The sequence below is a fragment of the Rhinopithecus bieti genome, unplaced genomic scaffold (assembly GCF_001698545.2).
Source record: "Rhinopithecus bieti isolate Rb0 unplaced genomic scaffold, ASM169854v2 scaffold_1295, whole genome shotgun sequence".
Taxonomy (NCBI): Eukaryota; Metazoa; Chordata; class Mammalia; order Primates; family Cercopithecidae; genus Rhinopithecus; species Rhinopithecus bieti.
Window position 1 is genome coordinate 875119 of NW_016803880.1, and position 24487 is coordinate 899605.

A 24487-nucleotide genomic window follows, 5' to 3' on the forward strand; every position below is an offset into this window, starting at 1 on the left:
TAACAAGGGTTTAAAATGTAATCTCAATACATTTCTATTAATATTTTTACTCAGTTTCTAAGGGAACTTTATCCAAAAGTTTAAATATGCATTCTACAATGTGAAAGATGTGAATTAGAATTATTACATGTCAACAGCCCGTTGTTCACCTGTCTGTCCAGTCTTAATGCCATATAATACATAATTATACAAATATACAAATAAGTGAAATCCTTATCTTTTCATAAATGCAACCAAATAACAAAAGAATAAATTTACAGCAGAAAATCTGCACCTATAAGCTAAGAAAAATATATCTATTAACTGTTATTTGTTTCCTATGGCTATTTTATGAAATAAATGGTATTTTAATAACCAACTAAAGATCTAAAATAATATCACATTGCCACAAGACTGCTAGATCAATTAAGTACAAAGATATGAAACAACCTTGGGCATTAAACACACACACACCCACAGGCATATAAATCCCATTAAACCACAATATTAAAACAACAGCAGCAAACCATTCCACTAAATCCTTGGAGGCAATTTAATGGAAAACTATTATAAGTCTGTGTAATATTACCCACTCAAATTCAAACAAACGACAGAAGGAAACACAAATCACTGTCAAACTATTTCCCTCATTAAAAGGGAATAAAACACAAAGATATGTAACAGCATTAGGAGAATATATCTGTTAATTTAAAGCCCAGAAACTCTGCCAACCTTGATCTGCTTATCACTGTCCTTGAGCTAGCTTTGATTTCCTGAGCAGTATGTGCATCTGTTTATAGACTAAACCAGAGCACAAATTCATTTATTGGTAGATTGGTGAACTCCAATTTTCCTTTCCATCTTCAGCCATTATTAACTACAAAGCTTCAAAACACCCAATCAGTATAGTAAAACGATCCTATAGTCCAGACATCTGGCCTACTGTACTTCACTCTTTGGGATTTTTAATTTAGGGTGTGTTTCTTTCACTTTTTCTCTAGTCACATAAACTCTGTCATGCCTTCAGGTTCGTGGAGGATATGCTATGTACAGAATCAATGGTAAATTTCAGGCAGATAGACAAGCCAAAATCCACTTGTGAATCAGTACAACTGGAGTGAACTCTAATTGTACTTCTCTTTTATTCTAATTCTGCTGCTGAATGTATAGACATCCACAGCTCAGCCTGAGCAAAATTGAGCTAGACTGTTTTCAAGATGTTTGTCTTTTATGTCAGTAAACTTAGCTCATAAACCCTTTCTTTTAGAGAGGAAGTTTTCCTTGGTAAACACATTAAGTGCCTCTTATCATTTAAACATAACTTAAAATCATCTGAATGACATCTAAAATGTATATTCTTACCAGGAAAGTCTTCTTTCACCTAAGAAACAGCCTGTCTTTGAAGTGTAGTTAAGAAACAGCATTTTATTGAAGGACAAAATTATGTGTTGCAGAGAAAGTGTTTTTTTAGCCAAATAAGAATCTACAGTAGAAAAAAGAATTGTAGCTTTTAGGGCAACAAAAGACAATAAAAACTAATTCATCCACTGTCAAGTATGGCTGCATCTTATTTTATTTGTAAAATCCCAATGTTTTATTAAAGTACCATGTGATAAACGGCACGTTACTATTTTTGCAAGTTTGCTCTCTTCCTTTAATCTTAAATAAAAATTGTCAGCATTTCGAAGATTTTCTTCTTTTTTTTTTTTTTGTTTTTTTTTTTTTTTTTTCGAGACGGAGTCTCGCTCTGCACGCCCCCGGCTGCGCCGATGTGGCAAGTGCGGATCTCAGCTCACTGCAAGCTCCGCCTCACACCGGGTTCCCCCGGCATTCTCCCCTCCTGCCTCGCTCCGCGAGTAGCTCGCGGGACTCACAGGCGCCCGCCCACCTCGCCCCGGCTAGGCTTCTTGTATTTTTTTGTAGACGACGGGGCTTTCACCGTGTTAAGCCAGGATGGTCTCGGACTCTCCCCTGCACCCCTCCGTGATCCGCCGTCTCGGCCTCCAAAGTGCTGGGCATTACAGGCCTTGAGCCCCGCGCCGGCTCGGGAAGATCTTTCATAGTTACTCAACCCACACAGCCACATAAATATTTTTACCTTCACACTATAAGATGCATTTAGACAGTAATAAAAGGCAAAAAGTCTTGGGGCTGACTTTTCAATTCTAAGAAACTAAACTAAATTTTAGACATAGAATATCTCCAGGTTAAAACTGTTTTAATACCATCAGCTACTGATAAATTATAGTTAAAGCAGCAGTAGTGATTAATGATTTGAAAAAAATGCTTTAGATTTTGATGCATTTTCTATAAAATGTATTTATTTCATCTACATACAAGATGGTAAGTCTTTGATGGGTTGATCTCCCTAGAATAGTGTCGAACTGTACATCTTCCCTTTCCTTCTGACTGTGTTTAACACCCTTACTCTGATGATACCATCACAGGATCAGAGCTGATGCCCAAAGCTCTATCGACCAGAATAGTTGGAGGGATATGGTGGTTTTTCACCCTAATCATCATTTCATCCTACACTGCCAATCTGGCTGCCTTCTTGACAGTAGAGAGAATGGAATCCCCCATAGATTCAGCAGATGATCTGGCAAAGCAAACCAAGATAGAATATGGGGCGGTCAGAGATGGATCAACAATGACCTTCTTCAAGGTAAGAAGCTGACAAAGTGTTCTCAGTGATTATCTGATACTTGGGGTAGAGGATAAAAGAGTCTGTCCAAAAAAAAGAAAAAAATGTTGGGCAATTTTTTTAATGAAATAAGATTTATAATTACAAAATCCCATTATAAGGAATTCCTGGAGCCTCAGTCAGCATAAAGCAATTTCTTTGGTCCCCAACGAGATGTCATTCACTCCACCCCAATTTAGTGTACTCGGATGCATAGATCAATATCTTCAATATCCTCTCTTGCCTTTACACCAGAAAAAAAAAATTCCAAATACAACCTAACCACTCATTAATTAATCACTCATTTATAGAACCCACAAAATAAAGGTTCCTTAATCCAGAATTCTGGTAACGAGAATACTTGAATATCATTATTTTGTTCTTTCTGTACTGTACTTGATGAGGTAGAAGCAGATGACAAGAAAATTTGTTGATACTGGAACTTAGAGAATTAAGAACGAAAAAATCCCAGGAGACTCTAGTCTAATACTGAGTCCGCATTGATGAAGGACAGTGTTCCCAGCCATGCCTGAAGCTTTTCAAAAAGACTTCGGAGGCAGCACAGGAGAATTAAGTTGGATGAGTTTAGTTTTAGTGTCAAGGGCATTTCATTGTTGAGGTCTTTTTAATTACTTTCCCATAGTAATGAAACTGATTTCTGCCTTGCTTTTGGAGGAAGCCTTCGTACTTTTATTATCAAATCTCAAATACTCTAATTCCAGTGAAAAATAGATTTTAATAGATCCAATAGGTGCAGAGATCATGAAGTTCAGCTCTTCACTTCACTTATGAAAAGAACAAAACCTTCAGAAGCTAAATTACCTGCTCCAAGTCACATAGCTAATCTATAACAGAAAAGGGGCTAAAGCTTATTTTTTGGGGGAAAAAAAGTATTAATGGTGGTACGTGTGCATGTGAATAAAAGGAAAACAACAGTTGTAACCAAAACAATCTCTAAAAACATCCTTGTCAAAGATTCATATTCAGATTACCAAAAATGGAGTTGTCACCTCAGCATTGAGTGGACTATGTGGGTTTTTTTGTTTGGTTGGGTTTTCTTTTTTTCTCTGTTTGGGGGGGGGGGTTTTTTGTTTTGTTTTGTTTTGTTTTGAGATGGAGTCTCGCTCCTGTTGCCCAGGCTGGAGTCCAGTGGCGCAATCTCAGCTCACTGCAACCTCCGCCTCCCGAGTTCAAATGATTCTCCTGCCTCAGCCTCCCAAGTAGCTGGGACGACAGGTGTCCGCCACCATACCCGCTTAATTTTTATATTTTTAGTAGAGACGGGGTTTCACCATATTGGCCAGGCTGGTCTCAAACTCCTGACCTTGTGATCCTCCCGCCTCAGCTTCCCAAAGTGCTGGAATTACAAGCATGAGCCACTGCGCTCGGCCGAGGGTATTTTTTAAAATAATTTTTACTTTCTATTATTTCCACTAGTTCAAAATGAACTCTTTTCTTCTTTCATTCTTATTTCCTTTTTAAACATTGTTTATAGATTTAGGAGGTATAAGTTGCATTTTGTTAGATGGATATAGGGCTTTTAGGGTTTCCATCACCCAAATAACATACATTGTTCCAATTAAGTAATTTCTTATCTGTCAGCCCTGCCACCCTGCCATCCTTCTGAGTCTCCAATGTCTATTATTTTTTGAGTGGACTGTTTTGACTTGTGAAAAATACCAGCTTAGAAACAAAAACTAAGGTTAGGTTAAAAAAAGGACACACTTCTTTGTATAACAGTATTGGTTCACCAAAATAGGAATTAACTATGCAATAAGTTATAATGTTTAATAACAATCATTATAAATAAAAATACATTGTTTTAAAAGTAAACTGTATCTAGAGTTTTATCAAGAAGCAAAGTAATGGAAAAGTAGGACTTACTTTTCTTCTGCGTTAAAAAAAGATTTTAAACACTTTTTATTTTAAGAAGTGCATCATTTATTTAATGTATGGGTACAGCATGATGATTGCTTCTTCTTTGGACAGTGATGTTCTAAGGACAAATGACATTATGGTTTTGCAAGCTGCAGAAAGTTATTTTCCTAAAATCAATAGTGTGAAGAGACACAAGACACCCCAAGCTAGTGATTCATCATGGTCCTTGTCAGAAACCAGGAAAGTCACTTGCAAGGCTCACAGGACAGAGGGGCACTGCCAAGGTAGAATTTGGTATATCTGAAAAAATATCTGAAATGATTTATTTCATTCAGCAATACCAAAGAGTTTGAAAGTACTGGGAAATGGGCTAGCAGAAGGCAGAGAAGATTCTACTTCCTTCAAGATGTTCAGTACAAATATAAGGGAAAGAGGCTGTGCTGTTCTTCGAAACAGCAATAGACCTGACTTTGCCACTGTACACAGGATCTATGCACTGCCTGTGGATCCCTTATCAGAAATGTTTCAGACCAGATGTTTTTAGAATTTTGGATATTTTCAGATTTTAGAATGTTTGCACATACATAATGAGAGAACCTGGTCTAAACACAAAATTTATTTATGCACCATATATACCTTAAGCACATAGCCTAAAGGTAAGTTTATACAGTATTTTAAATAATTTTGTCCATGGAGAAAGTTTTGACTGCAACCCATGCCATGAGGTCAGGTGTGGAACTTTCCACATGGGACAACCTGTCCGTGCTCAAAAAGTTTCAGATTTGGGATTTCTCAGAATAGAGATGCTCAACTTACAAAGTGTCCTTTAAGCTCTTTGTTTTTTGTTTGTTTGTTTGGTTGGTTTTTTGGTTTTTTTTGAGACAGAGTCTTGCTCTGTCATCCAGGTTGGATGGAGTGCAGTGGCACAATCTTGGCTCACTGCAACCTCCTCCTCCCAGGTTCAAGCAATTCTTCTGCCTCAGCCTCCTGAGTAGCTTGGATTACAGGTGCATGCCACCATGCCTGGCTAATTTTTTTTATTTTAATAGAGACAGGGATTCACCATGTTGGCCAGGCTGGTCTCGAACTCGTGACCTCAAGTGATCCACCTGCCTCAACCTCCCAAAGTGCTGGAATTACAGGCATGAGCCATCGCACCTGACCCCTTAAGCTCACTTTGATCTTTTCTTTCTCGTGCCCCTCTTTAAATATAAAAAGAGTTGGTTCTCCTTTTTTCTGGCAGGACCCTGAATGACTACATTACAACATGTTTGGATAATGCACTTCCACTGAACAGGCACGTGCTATGCTCACAACTGCTGCTCCCTGAGCATTTTCTGAGAGGGCTCCTGCTTTCTCCCTGGTCCTGAAAATGAGGCATCAATGCAAGCTTTCTCTCAGGTCACCAGGAAAATGATGAAACAGTAAGCACTTCAGAGAGGAAGAATGTGATGACAGTACAAACAGCATCAATAAAAATATCAGTATGCCCTGTGCACTAGCCCTGAGCCACACGTTCTGTTTCTAAGTGCTTTACGTGTATTACCTCATTTTATCTTTAAAAAAGACCAACTGAGGACTGGGCACTATGGCTCACACCTGTAATCCCAGCACTTTGGGAGGCTAAGGCAGGTGGGTCACCTGAGGTCAGGAGTTCGAGACCAGCCTGACCAACATGGAGAAACCCCGTCTCTACCAAAAATCAAAAATATTAGCCCAGTATGGTGGCACATGCCTGTAATCCCAGCTACTCAGGAGGCTGAGGCAGGAGAATCGCTTGAACCTGGAAGGCAGACGTTGCAGTGAGCCGAGATCGCATCATTGCACTCCAGCCTGGGCAACAAGAGTGAAACTCTGTCTCAATAAAAAAAAAAAAAAAAAAAGACCAATTGAGATAAATACCAATATTGTCCCTATTGACGAGGAAAATGAGGCACAGAGAGGCTAGATAACTTACTCCAAAGTTACAAAGCTAGCAATGGAAGAGCCAAGATTCAGCAAAATTCAGAGAGTTCTAGAAAGTCAGTTCTGTGAGGGTAGAAACTCAGTCTTCTTTGTATGCCATTAAGTCACCAGAATCTAAAAGAGTGCCTGGCCACATAGTAGGCATTCAGAAAACTATATTCTCAATAAGTGAACAAGTAAACTCTGGGAGAGGTGGGTTTCTATCAGAGCGAGGGAGGGAGAGTGAATGAAGGAGCAAAGGAAGGAAGCCGAGAGAGAAAGAGGGAGGGAGAGAGAGGTGGATGGATAGGGACCCACACAAGAAGAGACTCTGTTGCCAAGTTCCTCATTTTACAAGTCAGCGTGTGGCCCAGCAACCCAGTTTACCGAGAAGAAATGTATTTGCAGAAAGAGAACAAGGACTAAATCCGATTTAGTTTTCCCCTTGAGGATGGTAAGCTGTCAGAAAGCGTCAGAGGGATGTACATTCAGATTCTTAAGCTGGATTATTCCTCAAGGGAAAGAAACGTTTCGGGTTTTTTGCTCTCGGGGTAGCTCTGCCCTAAATCACTGAGTGACAGCAGGTACAGTCACAAGGACTCAGTCCTGACCTGGTTCCACATTAACATGTTTCACCTCTGCTACGCCATCAGGGCCTCCCTCCTCCAGCCCTTTCTCTCTCAGTTAAAGAAAATAACCTCTCTTGGGCTGTACAATGAATAAGGAAAGCTGCATTTGCCTAATCTAACCTGGAACATCCTGATCAGTTGCTGGAGCACAGGTTGTTTGCTAAGATGGGTCTATCTCCACTCAATCACAAGGAAACTTCTAATGAGAAGCATTTTCTCATCATGCACAGTGTAATTTAAAGGGTTTTTCTTCTCAGGAAAGCAATATTCCTCTGGCAGCACCCAAATGATGAAAACTTGTCTTTTTACTTTCAAGTTGATTTTAAATCATTTTATAGCCAAAGAATGGCCAGTTGTAGGGAGGAAAGGGATTCAGACATTATCAAGATCCATGACCAAATAAAATACTCAAACGCCTCACATTTGGTCGCTAGGCCACAAGCAAGGGATGTGCTTAGTGAAGTTTGTCGTTGAAATGTGTGCCGAGAAGTCGCTTGCTAAAATTTCATTCAAAATCCATTGACTTTTTCTCCTAGACTTGGCTGTTCTTGCAGACAGCATGCCACTCTACATTTTAGATCTGAGGTATTCAGTTCTTAACATGAAGAAACCAAAATTTAGTTTTTTAAAATAGCTTAGGTGAGATTCCACTATGTACCACCTGAGCTCATATGAAGCTGAGGGAGTTAAGTGGAATTTTTTTTTTTTTTTTTTTTTTTTGACGGAGTCTCGTTCTGTCGCCCAGGCTGGAGTGCAATGGCGTGATCTCGGCTCACTGCAACCTCCGCCTCCTGAGTTCAAGCAATTCTCTGCCTCAGCCTCCTGAGAAGCTGGGCTAACAGGCACCCACCACCACGCCCAGATAATTTTGTTGTTGTTGTTTTGTTTTGTTTTGTATTTTTAGTAGGGACGGGGTTTCACCGTCTCAGCCAGGCTGGTCTTGAACTGACCTCATGATCCACCCACCTCCGCCTCCGAAAGTGCTGGGATTGCTGGCGTGAGCCACTGCACCCAGTGGAAATTTTTTAAGCAAGTGCTAGCTCAAGCTAAGACATGACTGAGACGGGGAGGCAGTGGCAGTTTTCCTTCAGAGTCATTCATATGTGGAGAAACACTGATCATCAAGGACTGTATTTACACAAGAGAATAGGATTAAATCATCAATTCAGTTCCATGTATTGTCATGAAACTTTAGATGGACATCCTGAGAGTCTATCTCACTTTCTCCATCAAAAAAAAAAAAAGCAACTCTAAGTTTCGATCCCTCAGCTAATGATGCTTATTAAGCATTATGTTTTCACTAAGTGAAAACATATTATCAACACTCTGGGACTTACAGTTCAAGCACTATGGGAAATGTAATAGCCTATTTGGTCAAATGGTCTCAGGCACCACAAGACCAATTAGCTGGACAAGGTTAAAGGGAGGCAGAATGTTTATCAAGTGTCCAGGTACTGTTGGAGATGTTTGGGGAAATTCTTCTCTGAATATGAGGTGATCAGCATTAAATTAATTAATGGACTATGTTTATGGGTCAGTGTGTTAATAATTCAGAACTTCAACAGACTCTAAGTTTTTTTTTTTTTTTCTTCTTCTTTTTTTTGAGATGGAGTCTCCCCGTTGCCCAGGCTGGAGTGCAATAGCGCAATCTTGGCTCACAGCAACCTCCGCCTCCCAGCTTCAAATGATTCTCCTGCCTCAGCCTCCCAAGTAGCTGGGATTACAGGCACGTGCCACCACACCCAGCTAATTTTTGTATTTCTAGTACAGACAGGGTTTCACCATGTTGGCCAGGCTGGTTTCGAACTCCCAACCTTGTGATGCACCAGCTTTGGCTTCCCAAGTGCTGGGATTACAGGCATGAGCCACCACTCCCGGCCTATTTAAGAGAATTTTTAATAAAATCCTTCTCATTTCTGCTTGAGATAATACTAGTTAATAATCCAATATTAACTCTATTGGTTTCTCTGTTCTCTGCTGATGAAATTGTTTGGTCCTTTCAATTGTTTCACAAGTCTGAACAGTACAGGATTTCCTTTGCTCCCAACTCCCTGGGACCACCACCAACATCTCAGAAGGTACCAAGATCAGTCAGTTCATGGCCAAGATCTGTGGACACAACTTGGGTTCAGCTTTCCTAGGGGCTACATGACCTATTTCCATCTTTTATATCTAAGACAACTGACAACAATGATAGCCAATTCCAACTTTTCCTTTCAGAAATAGTATACTAGGATTCTGGTTTTCTCTCTCACAGGAAGTTACAAACGTACAAAGGCTCTGTCCTTTCTTCTTGTTGGAATTCTATTAATTACCTTATGGAATGGAATAATAAGATAGTCCAAACTTTGGTCTCACAGTGATAGTGTAGCAAGTCACATTTTTTCTTCCCAGATGAAGAAAGGATAGTCATGATAATGTCTAAGAACCATATGAGGCCGGGCGCGGTGGCTCAAGCCTGTAATCCCAGCACTTTGGGAGGCCGAGGCGGGCGGATCATGAGGTCAGGAGATTGAGACCATCCTGTCTAACACGGTGAAACCCTGTCTGTACTAAAAATACAAAAAATTAGCCGGGCGTGGTGGCGGCGCCTGTAGTCCCAGCTACTCGGGAGGCTGAAGCAGGAGAATGGCGGGAACCCGGGAGGCGGAGCTTGCAGTGAGCCGAGATCGCGCCACTGCACTCCAGCCTGGGCGACAGAGCGAGAATGCGTCTGAAAAAAAAAAAAAGAGAGAAAGAAAGAACCATATGAGGCCTAAAAGAATAGATTTCCCAATGACCCGTGTGAACCATCATCCAAGGATGATAATGCTTTTAGCCCGTGGAACGGAGAATGGGAATACCCAAGAAATATGGCCAACATCCTATGCTGGGATATAAAGTAAAACCTACAGGAAACTATTTTTGATGGAGATCTGAACCCACAGAGCCTGGGTTCTACTACATATAAATTACGTAGACCTTGGCAAGTAACTTAAACTCTCTGTACCTTGATTTCCCAGTCTATAAATTGAGGATGATTTCTAACTCAAAATTATTTTGAGGCTTTAATGACTTAATAGAGGTAATATGTTTATACTACCACTTAGTACACTGTAAGCAATAAAAACATTAGATATTATTGTAACTATCACTCGTAACATCATCACCATAATTATTCAACCTTTACCTCTAGCTATTAGTCCTATTTTTTCAATCTCTCTAGATTTATAAATATTTTGGTTTGGTCTTTGTTCAGCTTCCTTACTGTCAGTCATCTCTGCACTGTCTGTCTTCTGCTAAAGGACAGAAAAGTTCAGAAGACGTGCCAGTGCCCAAGATCTCAAAGACTTTTGGAGGCCTGGCCAGAGAGCAATGCTAGGCCTTGGAGGCCCTTCTTGAGCACATACATTGCATTTGCAGAAGTACTTATCAGATGGTAGGCAGGCAAAAGATGGTAAGGCTGCCCTTGGAATGCAGGCAAGAAACAGAGTGAGGTAATTCAGTTTAATTCAGCTCAATTTATATTTTGTCAGTACTGAGGTTGGCACTTAGGAGAGAAAAAGGTATAAAATCATGAGCAAGACGTGAAGATCTGAATAGCAATAGGGAGACAAGATGTATGAATACCTGTTAAATACAACACAACATGTAGTTGCATTGTGCAAAACAGGAAGTAGTGGCAGAATTTCTTGTGAGCCGAATTAGCTATGAAGTATTCATGTAAGAAATATTTCTCAGTAGAAGCATGCCTTGTAACAAATCACTATCCTCCCAGACTCAAGCCAGAGGATTACACAGATTAAATCGTGATTCAGTCTAAAATGACTTGGATAAAATAGGTTTTAAAACATCATGAAAAACTTGTCATTTCTGGCTTTCATGGTCTAGGGACTTTGGACCAGCTGTGGGAACAAGGGATTCTCTAACCTTTATCATCTTCTTCCAGGGAGTGGTTAGGTGCTGTCACCAACCCAAAAGACATTTCAGAGAAGTTATTGAGCACTGCACCGGTAGAAATGAAGCAATGAGCCATGGTGGGGAGATAGATTTCAGACAGTTATAACCATTTCAGGAAGCATAAGATGAAAGCCATTTCTCAAATACTCTGCATAGGAAGGCAGTCTTCACATAAGAGTCCCTAGTTTACGTTGGAAATATCCAGCTAACTTTACCATCAGTGTCAGAAATGCTAGGTCTCTGGAGGTTAAAAGTGTATTTATTTGGGAAGAAATCTATGAGGTCAATTTAACCTTTTTCAAAGGCTGGCAGATTGCCCGTAATAGACCAATCTTTAACTCTAGACAGGAGAAAAACATGAAAAATATTTTAGCAAATGTGTTTAAATCCCGCTGAGGGAATTTTCTAAAGGGAATCCATAAATTGTTTAAATGTTGGAGAATCAGCAAATGTCATAACTTTTCATCAAATCAAGATAAAGACATAATCAACTGCAGTGTTCATATTATACACATTCGAAAGGCAGAGGCCCTAACTATACTATAAATATTTTCTTCTGATCATCTTCCTTCAAAGTGATTTTTGTAAATTAAATCAAATTTTCAAAATAGCATGAGAATTTATTATTTAATGAAATAACATATTAATCATGTATAAAAGAAATGGTTGCTTTTAAGGCTACTATTCACCTCTGATGTACCTATTTCACAAGTATGAAGTTCTACATAGCCAATTTCTATGTCTTTGGTTAATTTTTAAGGGTTGTCTTAAATTAGGATTTGCCTAAAGTAAAAGTAAATTGGAGATTTTAAAATATAATTGCTTGTGGTAATTCATTTGTTCTATATGCATATAGTTGCCACATTTATAAGATCACTTTTTATAAGATAAAAAAGATCAAATATCAATAACTTATTTCTAATGTATATTTCAGTGTGTAAAGTAAAAATATACATAAACAGATCGATATATAAAATCATCAGCCATATTAGTGTGAAGTAGAATTGCATGATTACTGATTCTACTGAAAAATGAGATTATACATCTTAACTGTGAAAGTCTTATAATAACTGGTGGAAGAAATCATGTGATAAATAATAGTTATCTCAACAAAAAAGAAACATTAGAGGGATATTTTATAAAATGGAGTTTCCATCAGGCTTAAGACCACACTACACCCTAGAATTTGCACATACTTTATTTACATCGTGTGGTGGAAATCCTGTAACTAAAAATAGTGGAACTATATGAAAAGCAAAATACTGTTAAAGGAAAGGAAACAATATAAACAATAGTCACATTTTTTCCAGGTTCCAACTGTTGCACTTCCTAAAACACGGTCTAAATTTTTGTCTAAACAAGTGTAGCTATTAAAAGTCAGGTAAATAGTTTCTGTACATTATATGATGAGTACAAGAGTTGCAACAGCTCTGGCTATAATAGAAAGACCCCACCGCTACTTATTTCAATTATTTAGAAAATTTGTTAATTCTGTTGAAACATTAGCCAAGCCATGAGTTTGCTGTTCTGTGTATTGAAAGAGATAGTACATTCCTTGTTAGTTAAGAACACAGACCCTGGAACCAGATTCCTTGGGATCAAATCCTGGTTTCCTTATCTCTTCATGTCCTGTTCTATTTCCTCATATGTAAAAGAGAAATAATAATGGTACATCTTTCATATGATTACTATGAAGATTCGATTAATCAATATATGCAAAGCACTTAAAATAGCACTTGGTACACAGTAAATAAACACTGCATATGTTGGTTGTTGTTACTATTTTCAGTAAGTAATTTTTAACTGCCTGCAGACATTATAAACCATTTCCTAGTGAGTGTTTAACTTGAATATATTATAGGGGGAAAAAGAAATAAATAATGTTCATCAAACATTGATGCAGTAACACTCCCTTATAACAGATTTGAGATGAAAAATGCTGATTCTTTGCCAGCAATGTTTCATCAGCATGAGGATAGCCACATAATCAGATTTAAAGAGATAAAATGAATTTATCTAAACAGATGCCTCTCAGGATTAAAAAGAAAAAATCCTGGATGATTTCAGATTTAATAAATGAGGCTTTTTCAGTTTTAGCAACTTTTGCTAAGAAGCTCAGAAGACATTCCAAATATTCTAATTAACTTTTGACATATCTAGTGAAATAAGAGGCAACCACTATTTCTGTTTTTGGAACATATATTATTTAGAGTGATTTAGGAGGCTGGCTGAGATTATATGTGATTTAGAAGTATAAAAACACCCCGGCTGTCGTTCTAACACTTTGCCTGGTCTTTTAATATGTATGATAATTTTTCATGAAGTATAATCCTATTTTTAAGAATTACTAAGATTTGAGACTTAACCATGAAAAAAAATCTACTGAAAGGAATACATGTAATTTACTCCCAACATTCCACTTTTTTATCTAACAAAAAGTAAACATTACTGAGCATGGCATGACGGTGGACAGAACTCTGCAGTAAAGAAGAAAGAGCCCTCAATTCTGTGCTGTCTCCTTCACTAACCCTCTGCGACCTTCTATGTGGCATTTGCTGTCCCTGACCTCAGGACCTGCTTATGTGATAGCAAGGGGTGGGTCTAGAGAGTAGAATGTGGCGATTGAAGCATCTCCTTATGTGAAACTCGTCTAAGCATGACATCCTCCTTGCAGTTGCCCAGTGATAGAAAATTCACTATACTGGCTGGACGCGGTGGTTCACGCCTGTAATCCCAGCACCTTGGGAGGCCGAGGCAGGTGAATCACCTGAGGTCAGGAGTTCAAGACCAGCCTGGCCAACATGGTGAAACCCTGTCTCTACTAAAAATACAAAAAATTAGCCGGGCATGGTGGCAGTTGTGCCTGTAATCCCAGTTACTCAAGAGGCTGAGGCAGGAGAATCATTTGAACCCCCGAGGTGGAGGTTGTAGTGAGCCGAGATTGTGCCATTGCACTCCAGCCTGGGGAACAAGCGCAAAACAACGTCTCAAAAAGTAAAAAAGAAAACTCACTCTACCTTAAGGTGCTGGAGCTGTCTACAGATACTTCTACCTATTAAAAAAAGTTATTCCTTAGCCACATTTTGGGTCTTCCTGCAAACTGTAATTTCCCTAGCATCTCAAGTAGCCTAGAATTCTAAATGTGAAATACAGTAGAGCCCCATAACAGCAAACTTTTTAAATGATGAAAGGGAGCTCTAAATAACAGCAAAAGGCTGCTCTTCTTGCTCCCATTATGTTTACTATTACTGTGCTCTAGTGAGAATAGCAAGGGGTCAAAGGAATTTATAACAGTTCCTGTACCTTCAACTTACCAAGTCCCCTACCAAGTAACAGTTTTCTGTCAGAGAGAAAGTTCTGCCCTCCCTGATCAAAGGTGTCCATGCCAATCAGACTTCCCCTGTAGCTCCCTGGGAGAGGTCAGGCCTAGAACAACCTTCTACTCTAAGAAGGAAGATGTGGATGTTGTTGAATTTAAATCCATGATCTCTGTTCCGTAGAGCCATGCTACCCAAAGTGTAGTGTGAAGAGGGTGCTGGCTCAGGAAACATTTTGTTACTAAGTTGTGACAAGAAGAATACTGAGAGTAAGCCTTTAGAAATGTTGCAGCTGTTGAATGCTGAGGTTGCACTAAACTCATGACCTCTCTCATCCCTGAGATTAGACCACTTGCATGCTGCTGAATACTCACAGGGTGAGCCACATGTGGTAAGACCTATGTATTCATCCCGTGCAGGAGGACCACAGCTAGGTCTGCTATGGCTTGAAAATAATGAAATCCTTCACTTCAGATAGTGTAGGTTTAGAGTTGAATCATGTCATCCTTTCCCGTATCCTTCAATTCCCCAGATGAATTAAAGGACTCCCCACACTTTCTCCATTTACCATGGATGAACTGAACATTGACTTTGTTTTTGACTTCCAGAAACCACAAATTTGGTTTTCTAACAATTTACAACACTCGTTTTAATAAAATCTAAACACGGTGAAAAAAATAAATGTTTCATGAAATTTTTCTACGTGAAAGCTGGTTCCTATTTCATATGAACATGAAACTAACTAGCAGCCTGCCTCAGGGAATAATGAGTCCATGAATAAAAGCTATTATGTTCACATGTAGATCAAATAAGATTAAAATCATCCTCAAAAGCATTTTTGGCAATATAGACATCCACCTCCCCAAAATCAGCATGGTACAGTGGAAACAGCATTGAATTAGATGTTGGGAATGCGGAGTCCGGAACTGGCTCTGGTATTAACCTGCTTTGTGACTTTTTGAAGTCTCCAAGCCTCCTGTACCAAAACTTCCTCCTCTGTGAAAGTAGCAGTTTGTATGAGCCGATCTCTAAAGTCTCTGACAACTTTAAAATGTTATACTTCAAAGAAAATTATTTTCCCTTAAGGTAGTTTCCTGATGGAAGAATAATTTTCCCAGCTGTGCATTTACTGCCACAAGATAAGACTGACCTTTCTGCACTTGCATGAGTAGCTCTTTTACCATAAGTTTAGCATTATCAGACTTTGCAAGACTGAAATCACACAACAAATGAAGCAAGAACCCTGACCCCCAAAACGCGCCTTTGTCATGGAGACATGAGCTGCAGTTTGCAGATATCTCCGGGGCTGTGGCGTAACTCACAGGGGCCCAATATGACATTATGGGTTCCATAAAATACGAATATCTATAAGGTACTATTTATTGAATTGTTATTTGTCTCACAAGACCTTTCTCAGGGGGCTTTTCAATGCCTAACAATCTAAAATAAAGCCATCTGTCCTCCCCTAACTCATAAACCCTACAGTATTAACCAGGTCCTAAATAGAGGTTGGAATTGAGTGGCCCCCAGAAATACTCAAGCATTAATAACCATGATAGAGTTGACTCTGCAGGTATTCCATTTTTTGCTTATGACCCAAAACCATGTTTTAAGCTTTTCTGCACTACTAAGATGATGCATCCTGTGCCTGTCAAGGGATCTGTCTAATGTGTATGAGTGTATGAGTGTATGAGTACTACATATAACCGTGATAACTGGGGTTAGCTTAAAAATACCAATAATTCCTGTAATGTTTTTCATTTCTGAAGTAAGTGGAGAATGCTGATGCAAATGAAGAAAATTCAAAACAAAATTGGAACTGTATGGAAATTACAGAGTAAAATGCAAAATGTCTAAACATAGATCACTATTCAAAAGAATGGAAAATTCATATTTAAGCAATACGAAAATTTAGGCAGTATACTTTAGCAAAGAAAGTAAGATAATGAGGCAGTGGTACATAGGTATATGTGCATATATTACATAACATATATAATTTATTACCGAATCTATCAAAAAGCCAAAGAATATGATAAAAGATAAACATATTAATGGAACACTTCGAAATGAGATATTCAGTCCTCACTATCTAAAATATGATTGCAATTAAAATTATGCACATAAAAAGGTATATAAATACAGTACGAAGATTTTTCTTTTTTTTTTATTTTGAGATGGAGTCTCACTGTTGTTGCCCAGGCTGGAGTGCAATGGCACGATCTTGGCTCACCACAAGCTCCGCCTCCCGGGTTCAAGCGATTCTCCTGCCTCAGCTTCCTGAGTAGCTGGGATTACAGGCACACACCATGATGCCTGGCTAATTGTATTTTTTTAGTAGAGACAGGATTTCACCATGTTGGTCAGGCTAGTCTCAAACTCCTGACCTTTAGGTGATCCACCCGCCTCAGCCTCCCAAAGTGCTGGGACTACAGGTATGAGCCACCATGCCCGGCCGAAGATTTTTCTTATCTAAATTTTAATTTGAAAAGAACATTTACTTTCTAGGTTTTGTAGAAAAGAGAAGAGTGAATGACAGTTCTTTCACAAATAAAGCAGAGGAAGTCAGTGGTTTACCCCAGGGCTCTGCCCAGCAGAAGAATGCTGGATCAAGGATTGAAACTTACATACCTGGAAGCAGCAAAACAATACCTGCTGGAGTTGAGTGACTGAAAGGAAAATGGATTAATTGAACAGAGTCCTGGAGTGAGCTAGTGATCCCTTAGCCTAGTGGGCCATGATGGCTTGTTCTTAAGTGGCCACAGTTCTTTAGGCAAGTGCTATTATTGATACCAATGTTCTTTCTTCCCTAACTGAAAGCAACAAAAGGACCTTGCACCAATGTCTTGCATCAATCAATCAAGGTCTCCGTGCAATAGCTGCCTCCATGCAAATGCTGTCCAATAGTGAGTGAACTGGGCTCTTCTCAGCTACAAAAGTGAAGCCTTGAGACCATCAATCTTGACTCCCCTACCTGTGGAGAAAGTATCCTCCCTATCATTATTTGAACCACTGGGACTTTGAATACCTTTAGGTCGTATTTTTCCAGCCCTCTTCTGCTGGTGAGTGTGTTTTCTTTCCCTCCAGAAATCAAAAATCTCCACCTATGAGAAGATGTGGGCCTTCATGAGCAGCAGGCAGCAGACCGCCCTGGTAAGAAACAGTGACGAGGGGATCCAGAGAGTGCTCACCACGGACTACGCGCTGCTGATGGAGTCCACCAGCATTGAGTATGTGACGCAGAGAAACTGCAACCTCACTCAGATCGGGGGCCTCATTGACTCCAAAGGTTATGGAGTGGGAACGCCTATTGGTAAGAGGGGCAGACACGAACCAGGACTGAGATAGAGAATGTCAGTTACCAGTGTGGAAGGAAATGGGCTCAGAGTTCTTTATTCCAAATTCTGAGAAGGCCTACAATGCCTTTAGTGAACTAATAATGGAAACATCCATATAGATCAGAGACATTGTCCAAATTACAGATTCCCAGATATTTAACTTCATATACTTGTAACCAGTGTTTCTTTCAAGTTTTACCAATGCATGTTTAAGAATACATAGATTTTATTATTTCACCCTAAACAAATATCTTAAAGAGAATATCTTTCTAATTAATCCTTTTCACATTGTTTCCTTCAATACCCATATATGCCTATATAATTTATTTGCCTTAAATTAGAACAGAAGAAAGCTGACTCTGTATACGGATAGCAAAAGTGAGATGGTTAGTATTCCATAACGACAGATGAAAAAGCAAGGCTATATGGGTCAAAAGAAAAAGGATAAAGATTAATTTATAAGATGATGTGCTCAGGCAATGTTAGATTCAATCAATGCCAACTATGTAAAACCAAATTCCTTAGTTCCATGCTACTGCTCTCCTAGGAATATTATTGCCTAGGTATACAGACCCATATAGCAATGCATTCTTGTACGTCTATAGGAGACATGAACAGAATTCCAGGAGTAATTAGTGATTTCCTCTCCATAGAAAACTCCCTCTCTATTGTTTCCCTCTCTATAGAAAACTGTATCATGGCCGGGTGTGGTGGCTCACGCCTGTAATCCCAGCACTTTGGGAGTCCGAGGCGGGCAGATCATGAGATCAGGAGATCGAGACTATCCTGGCCAACATGGTGAAACCCCGTCTCTACTAAAAATACAAAAATTAGCTGGGCGTGGTGCCACGTGCCTATAGTCCCAGTTACTCAGGGGGCTGAGGCAGGAGAATCACTTGAACCCGGCAGGTGGAGGTTGCAGTGAGCTGAGATGGTGCCACTGCACTCCAGCCTGGGTGACAGAGCGAGACTCCATCTCGAAGGAAAGAGTGAAAAGAAAGAAGAAAGAAAGAAAGAGAGAAAGAGAGAAAGAGAGAAAGAGAGAAAGAGAGAGAAGGAAGGAAGGAAGGAAGGAAGGAAGGAAGGAAGGAAGGAAGGAAGGAAGGAAGGAAGGAAGGAAGGAAGGGGAGAGAAAACTGTATCGCCTAAGGTTCTGGTATAGCGGGAACCTGCTCTTCCCAAGTAAGCTATTGGTAATTTGTTAATAAGCATTCCAAAGGAGAGGAATCAGGGACTGTCTAGACTACTGGGCTAGTCTAGAAATCATAGCTAACAGTCAAGCCAGATCGTTAAGGACCCCAGGTAGGTTTGATCTGCTTGTTTGTATTAGTATTTTTGTCATTTGAAAGGGATGATCCAATTTGACTCTCAACATCATGCAGGGATCACAAACTGAAATGCTTACAGAGGCCAAGCAGATATCATAAGAGAGCAAAGCATGCTTGTGCCAGGAGGTAGTAGGGAACGGTGGCAATTATGGAAAATTACAGACCACATGACTTACCAAAAGGAGACAGCTGCCTTTCAGGTCAGAGGGTTGTAGACATGTAGGACTTTGAGAACAAGATTGTGGAATATTCCGTTTTCTAAGAAAATAAAAAAATCCAGATTTTAGGTGAATTGTCCTAATGTTTTTATTTAGCAACAAATTCATTAAAAAAGAAAAAACTGTATTTCATGTATTCAACTTTTAATTTATATGAATATAACTAATCAGATAAAGTTCAACTATCTTCCACATTTACCATGAATACACAGACGATTTGACTTCCTGCTATCTACCTGGTGTTAGAAATATGTGCTAGGGAGAAATTAACTTTATTATTATTGTTATCATGTATGTCCTCCAAATAAAATTCCTGCAGAATGATGGGGCTAGAAGATTTACAGCTACCTTCTTGCTTCTTTATTTCCAATAACTTGTCCTGATGAAAATACTAATGTTGCTAGTGAGGTGTATATTTTTCCCCAAGTGGTAAGCTCTCCTATAATTAAGTCAATAGGAGGCTCAGGGGATCATTTGGCACTGGCTAACAGGATATTATACCTCTTTTTGACTTTAAAAAAACAATGTCCTATTGCCTTAAGCAAGCTTTGCCACCTCATTTTAGATAATAAAGGTGGGGGAAGTTAGACGGTATTTTTTATATCTCATCACTGCTGATTTTAGTTAAATGGGCCATAAATCAGACAAGAACAGCAAGAGTAGGTACCTTTGCCTGAATTTTTGCAGAATCAAGACCCTCATGGAGGAGTAACCATAGTTCCTTAATAGAACCATCTCTAGACTAAATTATAAAGTCAAAAACTGTACCTTTATCATTCTATTTCCCACCTCATAATCCTACCCCACCACATTTCAACACCCCTTTTTGGCACCAAAATTCCTGTCTGTTAATAATGATTTAAAATAACAATGTGTATCACCCCTCCTGAGAACGTTTGCACTTTAACATGAGACTTTTCATTGGCATTCCTTCTACAGCATGGAACATAACTTGAAAGTTAAAATTTCTGATAGTACAGTGAGTGATGCAGGGCTGGGGGCAGGAGGGAACAATGCACTTCTTCCTACCACTTTCCCAAATGAATGCAGCACTTTGAAAATCACTGCCTGCTTTCATGCGAATGAAGCTGACCTAGAGTTGAGTACCACTAACATTAAATATACATATAACACAGAGAGATCCAAAGGTACCCATTCAGTCTCCTTTTGGCCAGCCTCACCGAAGTTCCAAAGTTGAAAAGCCTTCCCCACTTCCTAGATGAAAAGAAATATACTCCAGGAATTTTTCATAGTGGTTATAAACCTGTCATGCTTTTAAACTAAAAACAATGAAGGAATAATTGGAACAGATGGCAGACCTCACAGAGAATACGTCCATTGAGAATACAGCTGTTGGAAAAATTTGTGAGATGTTTCTTTTATGATGAATTGACTCTACAAAAGATCAGTTGCTATTCAAGAAGATGTGTGTGTGCACACGTGTGTGTGTTTATGAAATATATATATGAAATATAGATTTCAAGTGACATAATAAATAACTTCCAATGTCATTTACTTCATTTAAGCAACAACAAAAAACTGAAGTTAAGATATACTCAGATATTAAAAATTATCTGCACACTTCTAGTCTTGCCCTGACTAATTCCCTTATGGCTCCAAGCTCTGGCCCATAATCAAATATTGGCAAAGTCACAACACAAAATTGAAGACTTTGCTTCTTAGAGACACTCAGGACAACAGCTCTGGAAATGTACCTCCTATGAGATTTAAAATAAAACTCTGAGAGAACAAGAGCATTTAAGGTTTGAACAGCTTACCAGGAGGCTGGAAATTTTCTTTCTCAGAGACCAACTTTAAACAGAGATCAGATTTTCATTTGTCTGAAATGTTTTAGGTATCGCGCAGCCTGGAGGCAGAAGGAAAGCATCAGTCAACATTTACTGAGCACCCACTGTGTATGCTGCTAGGATTATTACCGCAACCACTAACATAAGAATCATTCTTACACTCTTCAAAGCACTTTCATATACATTAAAGCAAAGTGCTCTTGGTTCACTTAATTGCTCACCTGCTATGGGTATATCAACGGTGCTAATTTTTACACTAGCCATTATTCTGGGGATATTTAAGCAAATGGCCAAGGTCTTTTAATTTCGTTTTCAATATCCATTTTTTTCACCAAAAATTCACACTCTTGATAAGCCATAATCTCACTCCAAAGCATTTTGCTCTTCTTCTAAACTTGCTTTTGAATGCTGGCGATTATTTTAGGAAGTCTTACGAGGAAAATTAATAACAAATGACACCAACGTTAAACTTCTGTTTTTCTAACTTAACCATGCCATAGGACATAAGGCATATGTAGGGGTGGGAGCAATGGATGGGAACACTGTCATGAAAACAACATGAAAAGTGAGAAGTCAGGAGACTTGAGTTTGATTCTTGGCTGTGCCAGCAACTATCAGTTTCACTCATACTTTCAGTTCCTAAATATCTTCCATTCTAAAATGGAATATGTACTGAACTGTAAGTGGACTGCACTGTACCATTCCTAAGATTTCTTCTAGTCCTAAGATGCCTCATTTATCAATGTGCTTCCACCAAGAAAGACTTTAACGTTTGCAAATAGAGAAAGACAGGGTGCACTACTTTTCTACTGAATAGAAGAAATGCTAACAAGAGTTCTTCATATTCAAGGAGAGATTAAGTAAAAGAGTACTACTTTGCCTCTTCCTTTGCATTGATTAACCAAAATCCAGTGTTGAGAAGCTACATCTACAGATAGATATTGGCACTTTCCAACCCTTATAAAATTAAAAGTTCAATGGCATTACTAGAAGATAGAGTATAAATAATATTAATAAAGTCCTTGCAAATTTTCCAAACCTAACTGAATTTTGTAGGAAATTTGAACTATTCAAAACCTAGTCTTAAGTTTATCTTAATAGGTGCATTTATCAGTATGTACTAACCAACATCTGCAAAGATTATGTTGGAAAGACATTGTCTTAGTTCCTATTGGCTAGAAACCAGTCACATAACCACACTGAACTGTAAGGGAGGTGGGAAACGTCTAGTTACTCCCCCTCAGAAGAAGAAATGGCACTGCTGGTCATCCAGCCAAGCCTAGTCACAGTATGAGACAACAAAGAGCCTAGAAAAAAGTGAGATCTAAATAATTGCTACCTTAAAAAATGTATCCACAATATCGATAAATTTCAAAAGTAGAAATGGAGACTTCATTTCTTTATAAGTAAAGAGTGACAACCTGCAAGGTGCTCATCCTGTAGGCTGGAAAACATGTGTCCAACCAAGATCAAAGACAGGCACTTTGAAAAAAGAGGGGTTGGGGCAAGAGCTTTTTGCTGAACGGGTTGGCTAAACATACATATTCAACTGGTTACAGGCAGAGCTATGAATATTTGTGAAGGTGATCCTGACACATGCATATTGAACAAAAATGCATGTAACATACAATCCATGTTCACTTTGGGGTAGAGACTTAACATTTAAATGTTTTATAATTAGGTTCTATACATCAAAATGTCTTTCAGGACACAATAGCTTGCAAGGGCACAATCTCTTTAATCCAACCAGAACCAGTCTAAGGTCGGTGGTCTTCTTATCTGGAGAAAGTTACTGAAATCAGGATCTTGTTTAATGAAAGGTATAGCTGGTGGAACAGGGGCTGGAAGTCAGTGTCTATGAGTTGGATGAGCTGTAATTGTTTTAATATTGCTTATCCCGAGGCCAGTGCTTGTTTACCTCCTTGAGAAAAAGAAAAACCTTATAGCAGTTGGAACATCGTTTATTCTTTAAGTCCAAGGCTGTGTGGCTTAACCCTTGTCTGGCATGGCCTTCTGTCCTGTTTATAATTTGATATCTTATTGCCACAAATAGACTGCTCTGTCTGACCTCTCATCCCGGTATGGCTGCTAACTAAGTTTTTAAGGTTTTTCTGGGGTCCCTTTGGTCACAAAAGAGGGTCATTCAGTCAATGGGGCTTAGAATTTTATTTTAGTTTATACAATGAAATCTCTTGACATGTGAAAAGACTCATGATGATCTCACCAGAAACAAAGACATGTCATAGAATTCCTAGCTTCGCTTCTCCTTATTTAAAAGGAGCAAACGGTCGGGGCCAAAGTTAATCTCAACATGTCAGCTATCTCCTTTCCAATTATTTAGTATTTAGTGCCTTCAAAATACAGGATTGAACTTTCCTGTCCTTTGCAAGTCAATCTGTGGATTGGGGTTTCACAACAGCCATAATGTCGTCATCGCTAAGTCGATAACTAAGAATACTTCTGGATGTCTTCTTCAACATTTTGGTGACCAATATCCAAATGACTTTACTTTCAGGTTCTCCTTACCGGGATAAAATTACTATTGCTATTCTTCAACTCCAAGAAGAAGGGAAGCTGCATATGATGAAAGAGAAGTGGTGGCGTGGGAATGGCTGCCCCGAGGAAGACAATAAAGAAGCCAGTGCTCTGGGAGTGGAAAATATTGGGGGCATCTTCATTGTTTTGGCTGCCGGACTGGTCCTTTCTGTATTTGTAGCTATTGGAGAATTCATATACAAATCACGGAAGAATAATGACATTGAACAGGTGAGTCATCTCTTTCTAGGACTCATTAGTTTATAGTTTGCATTATGTGTCTTAAGTTTGGGGGTTTTAAGGATGTTTGCTTGTTTTCAGTCTATTAAATTAGATGCCCAGAAGAGCCATTTTTGAGTTAGAGCAAAGAGCTATTGAATCCCTGCCAGGTGCTGTGGGCACTGCAGGTCCATCATTTATTAATGACAAGGAAGGGGCTTATACATGAAATCCAATTAGCCCTATTTGGAAAGACAGTGCAGAAATTCCAAACTCAGTTAATTTTTGAACAGTTGTTTGCTTGTAAGATAGAAACCCTAGATGGAAAAAGGCAAAAATAAATCCAAAATTGGAAAAGCTATGAAAAGATATTTAACAGAAAGGTTACCAGCCCGTAAGTATAGATTCTGAGCACATGTACTAATGCAAAAAGTTTATATAAATATGTAAAAGTCATAGTATGAAATTGAACACTTACTTCTATCAAAGTAAGCTTTGTAAAAGGATAGATCACCTCAAATTTTTTTTTGCCAGGAATATAATAATGCAAAATGAAAATGCAATGTATATGAGACTTTTGTGTTTGGGATTATAGGACAATTGTAGTAGTTGACCATTTTTGCCTATTACTTTTATTTTTGAAGGAAATCACACCAGTTCTGAAGGAAATCAGCT

The 24487-nt window shown here is 38.9% G+C and overlaps 1 protein-coding gene and 1 long non-coding RNA gene across 6 annotated transcripts in view; one reads left to right on the top strand and one right to left on the bottom strand.

Annotated features, from left to right (window-relative positions):
* The window catches only part of LOC108518044 (uncharacterized), a 69999-nt gene extending 52304 nt beyond the window's left edge, over positions 1-17695 (bottom strand). The window contains exons 1-2 of the long non-coding RNA XR_001882273.1: positions 17558-17695; positions 17395-17470 (exon numbers count right to left, since the gene is read on the bottom strand). This is a non-coding gene — a long non-coding RNA (uncharacterized LOC108518044). The remainder of the gene's footprint in view (positions 1-17394; positions 17471-17557) is intronic.
* The window catches only part of GRIK1 (glutamate ionotropic receptor kainate type subunit 1), a 416597-nt gene that overhangs the window by 373750 nt on the left and 18360 nt on the right, over positions 1-24487 (top strand). For all 5 annotated transcript variants that reach the window (XM_017856143.1, XM_017856153.1, XM_017856176.1 and 2 more), the window contains 3 exons: positions 2427-2644; positions 17454-17679; positions 23574-23824. In XM_017856143.1, the coding sequence (XP_017711632.1) occupies positions 2427-2644; positions 17454-17679; positions 23574-23824 (695 nt within the window). The remainder of the gene's footprint in view (positions 1-2426; positions 2645-17453; positions 17680-23573; positions 23825-24487) is intronic.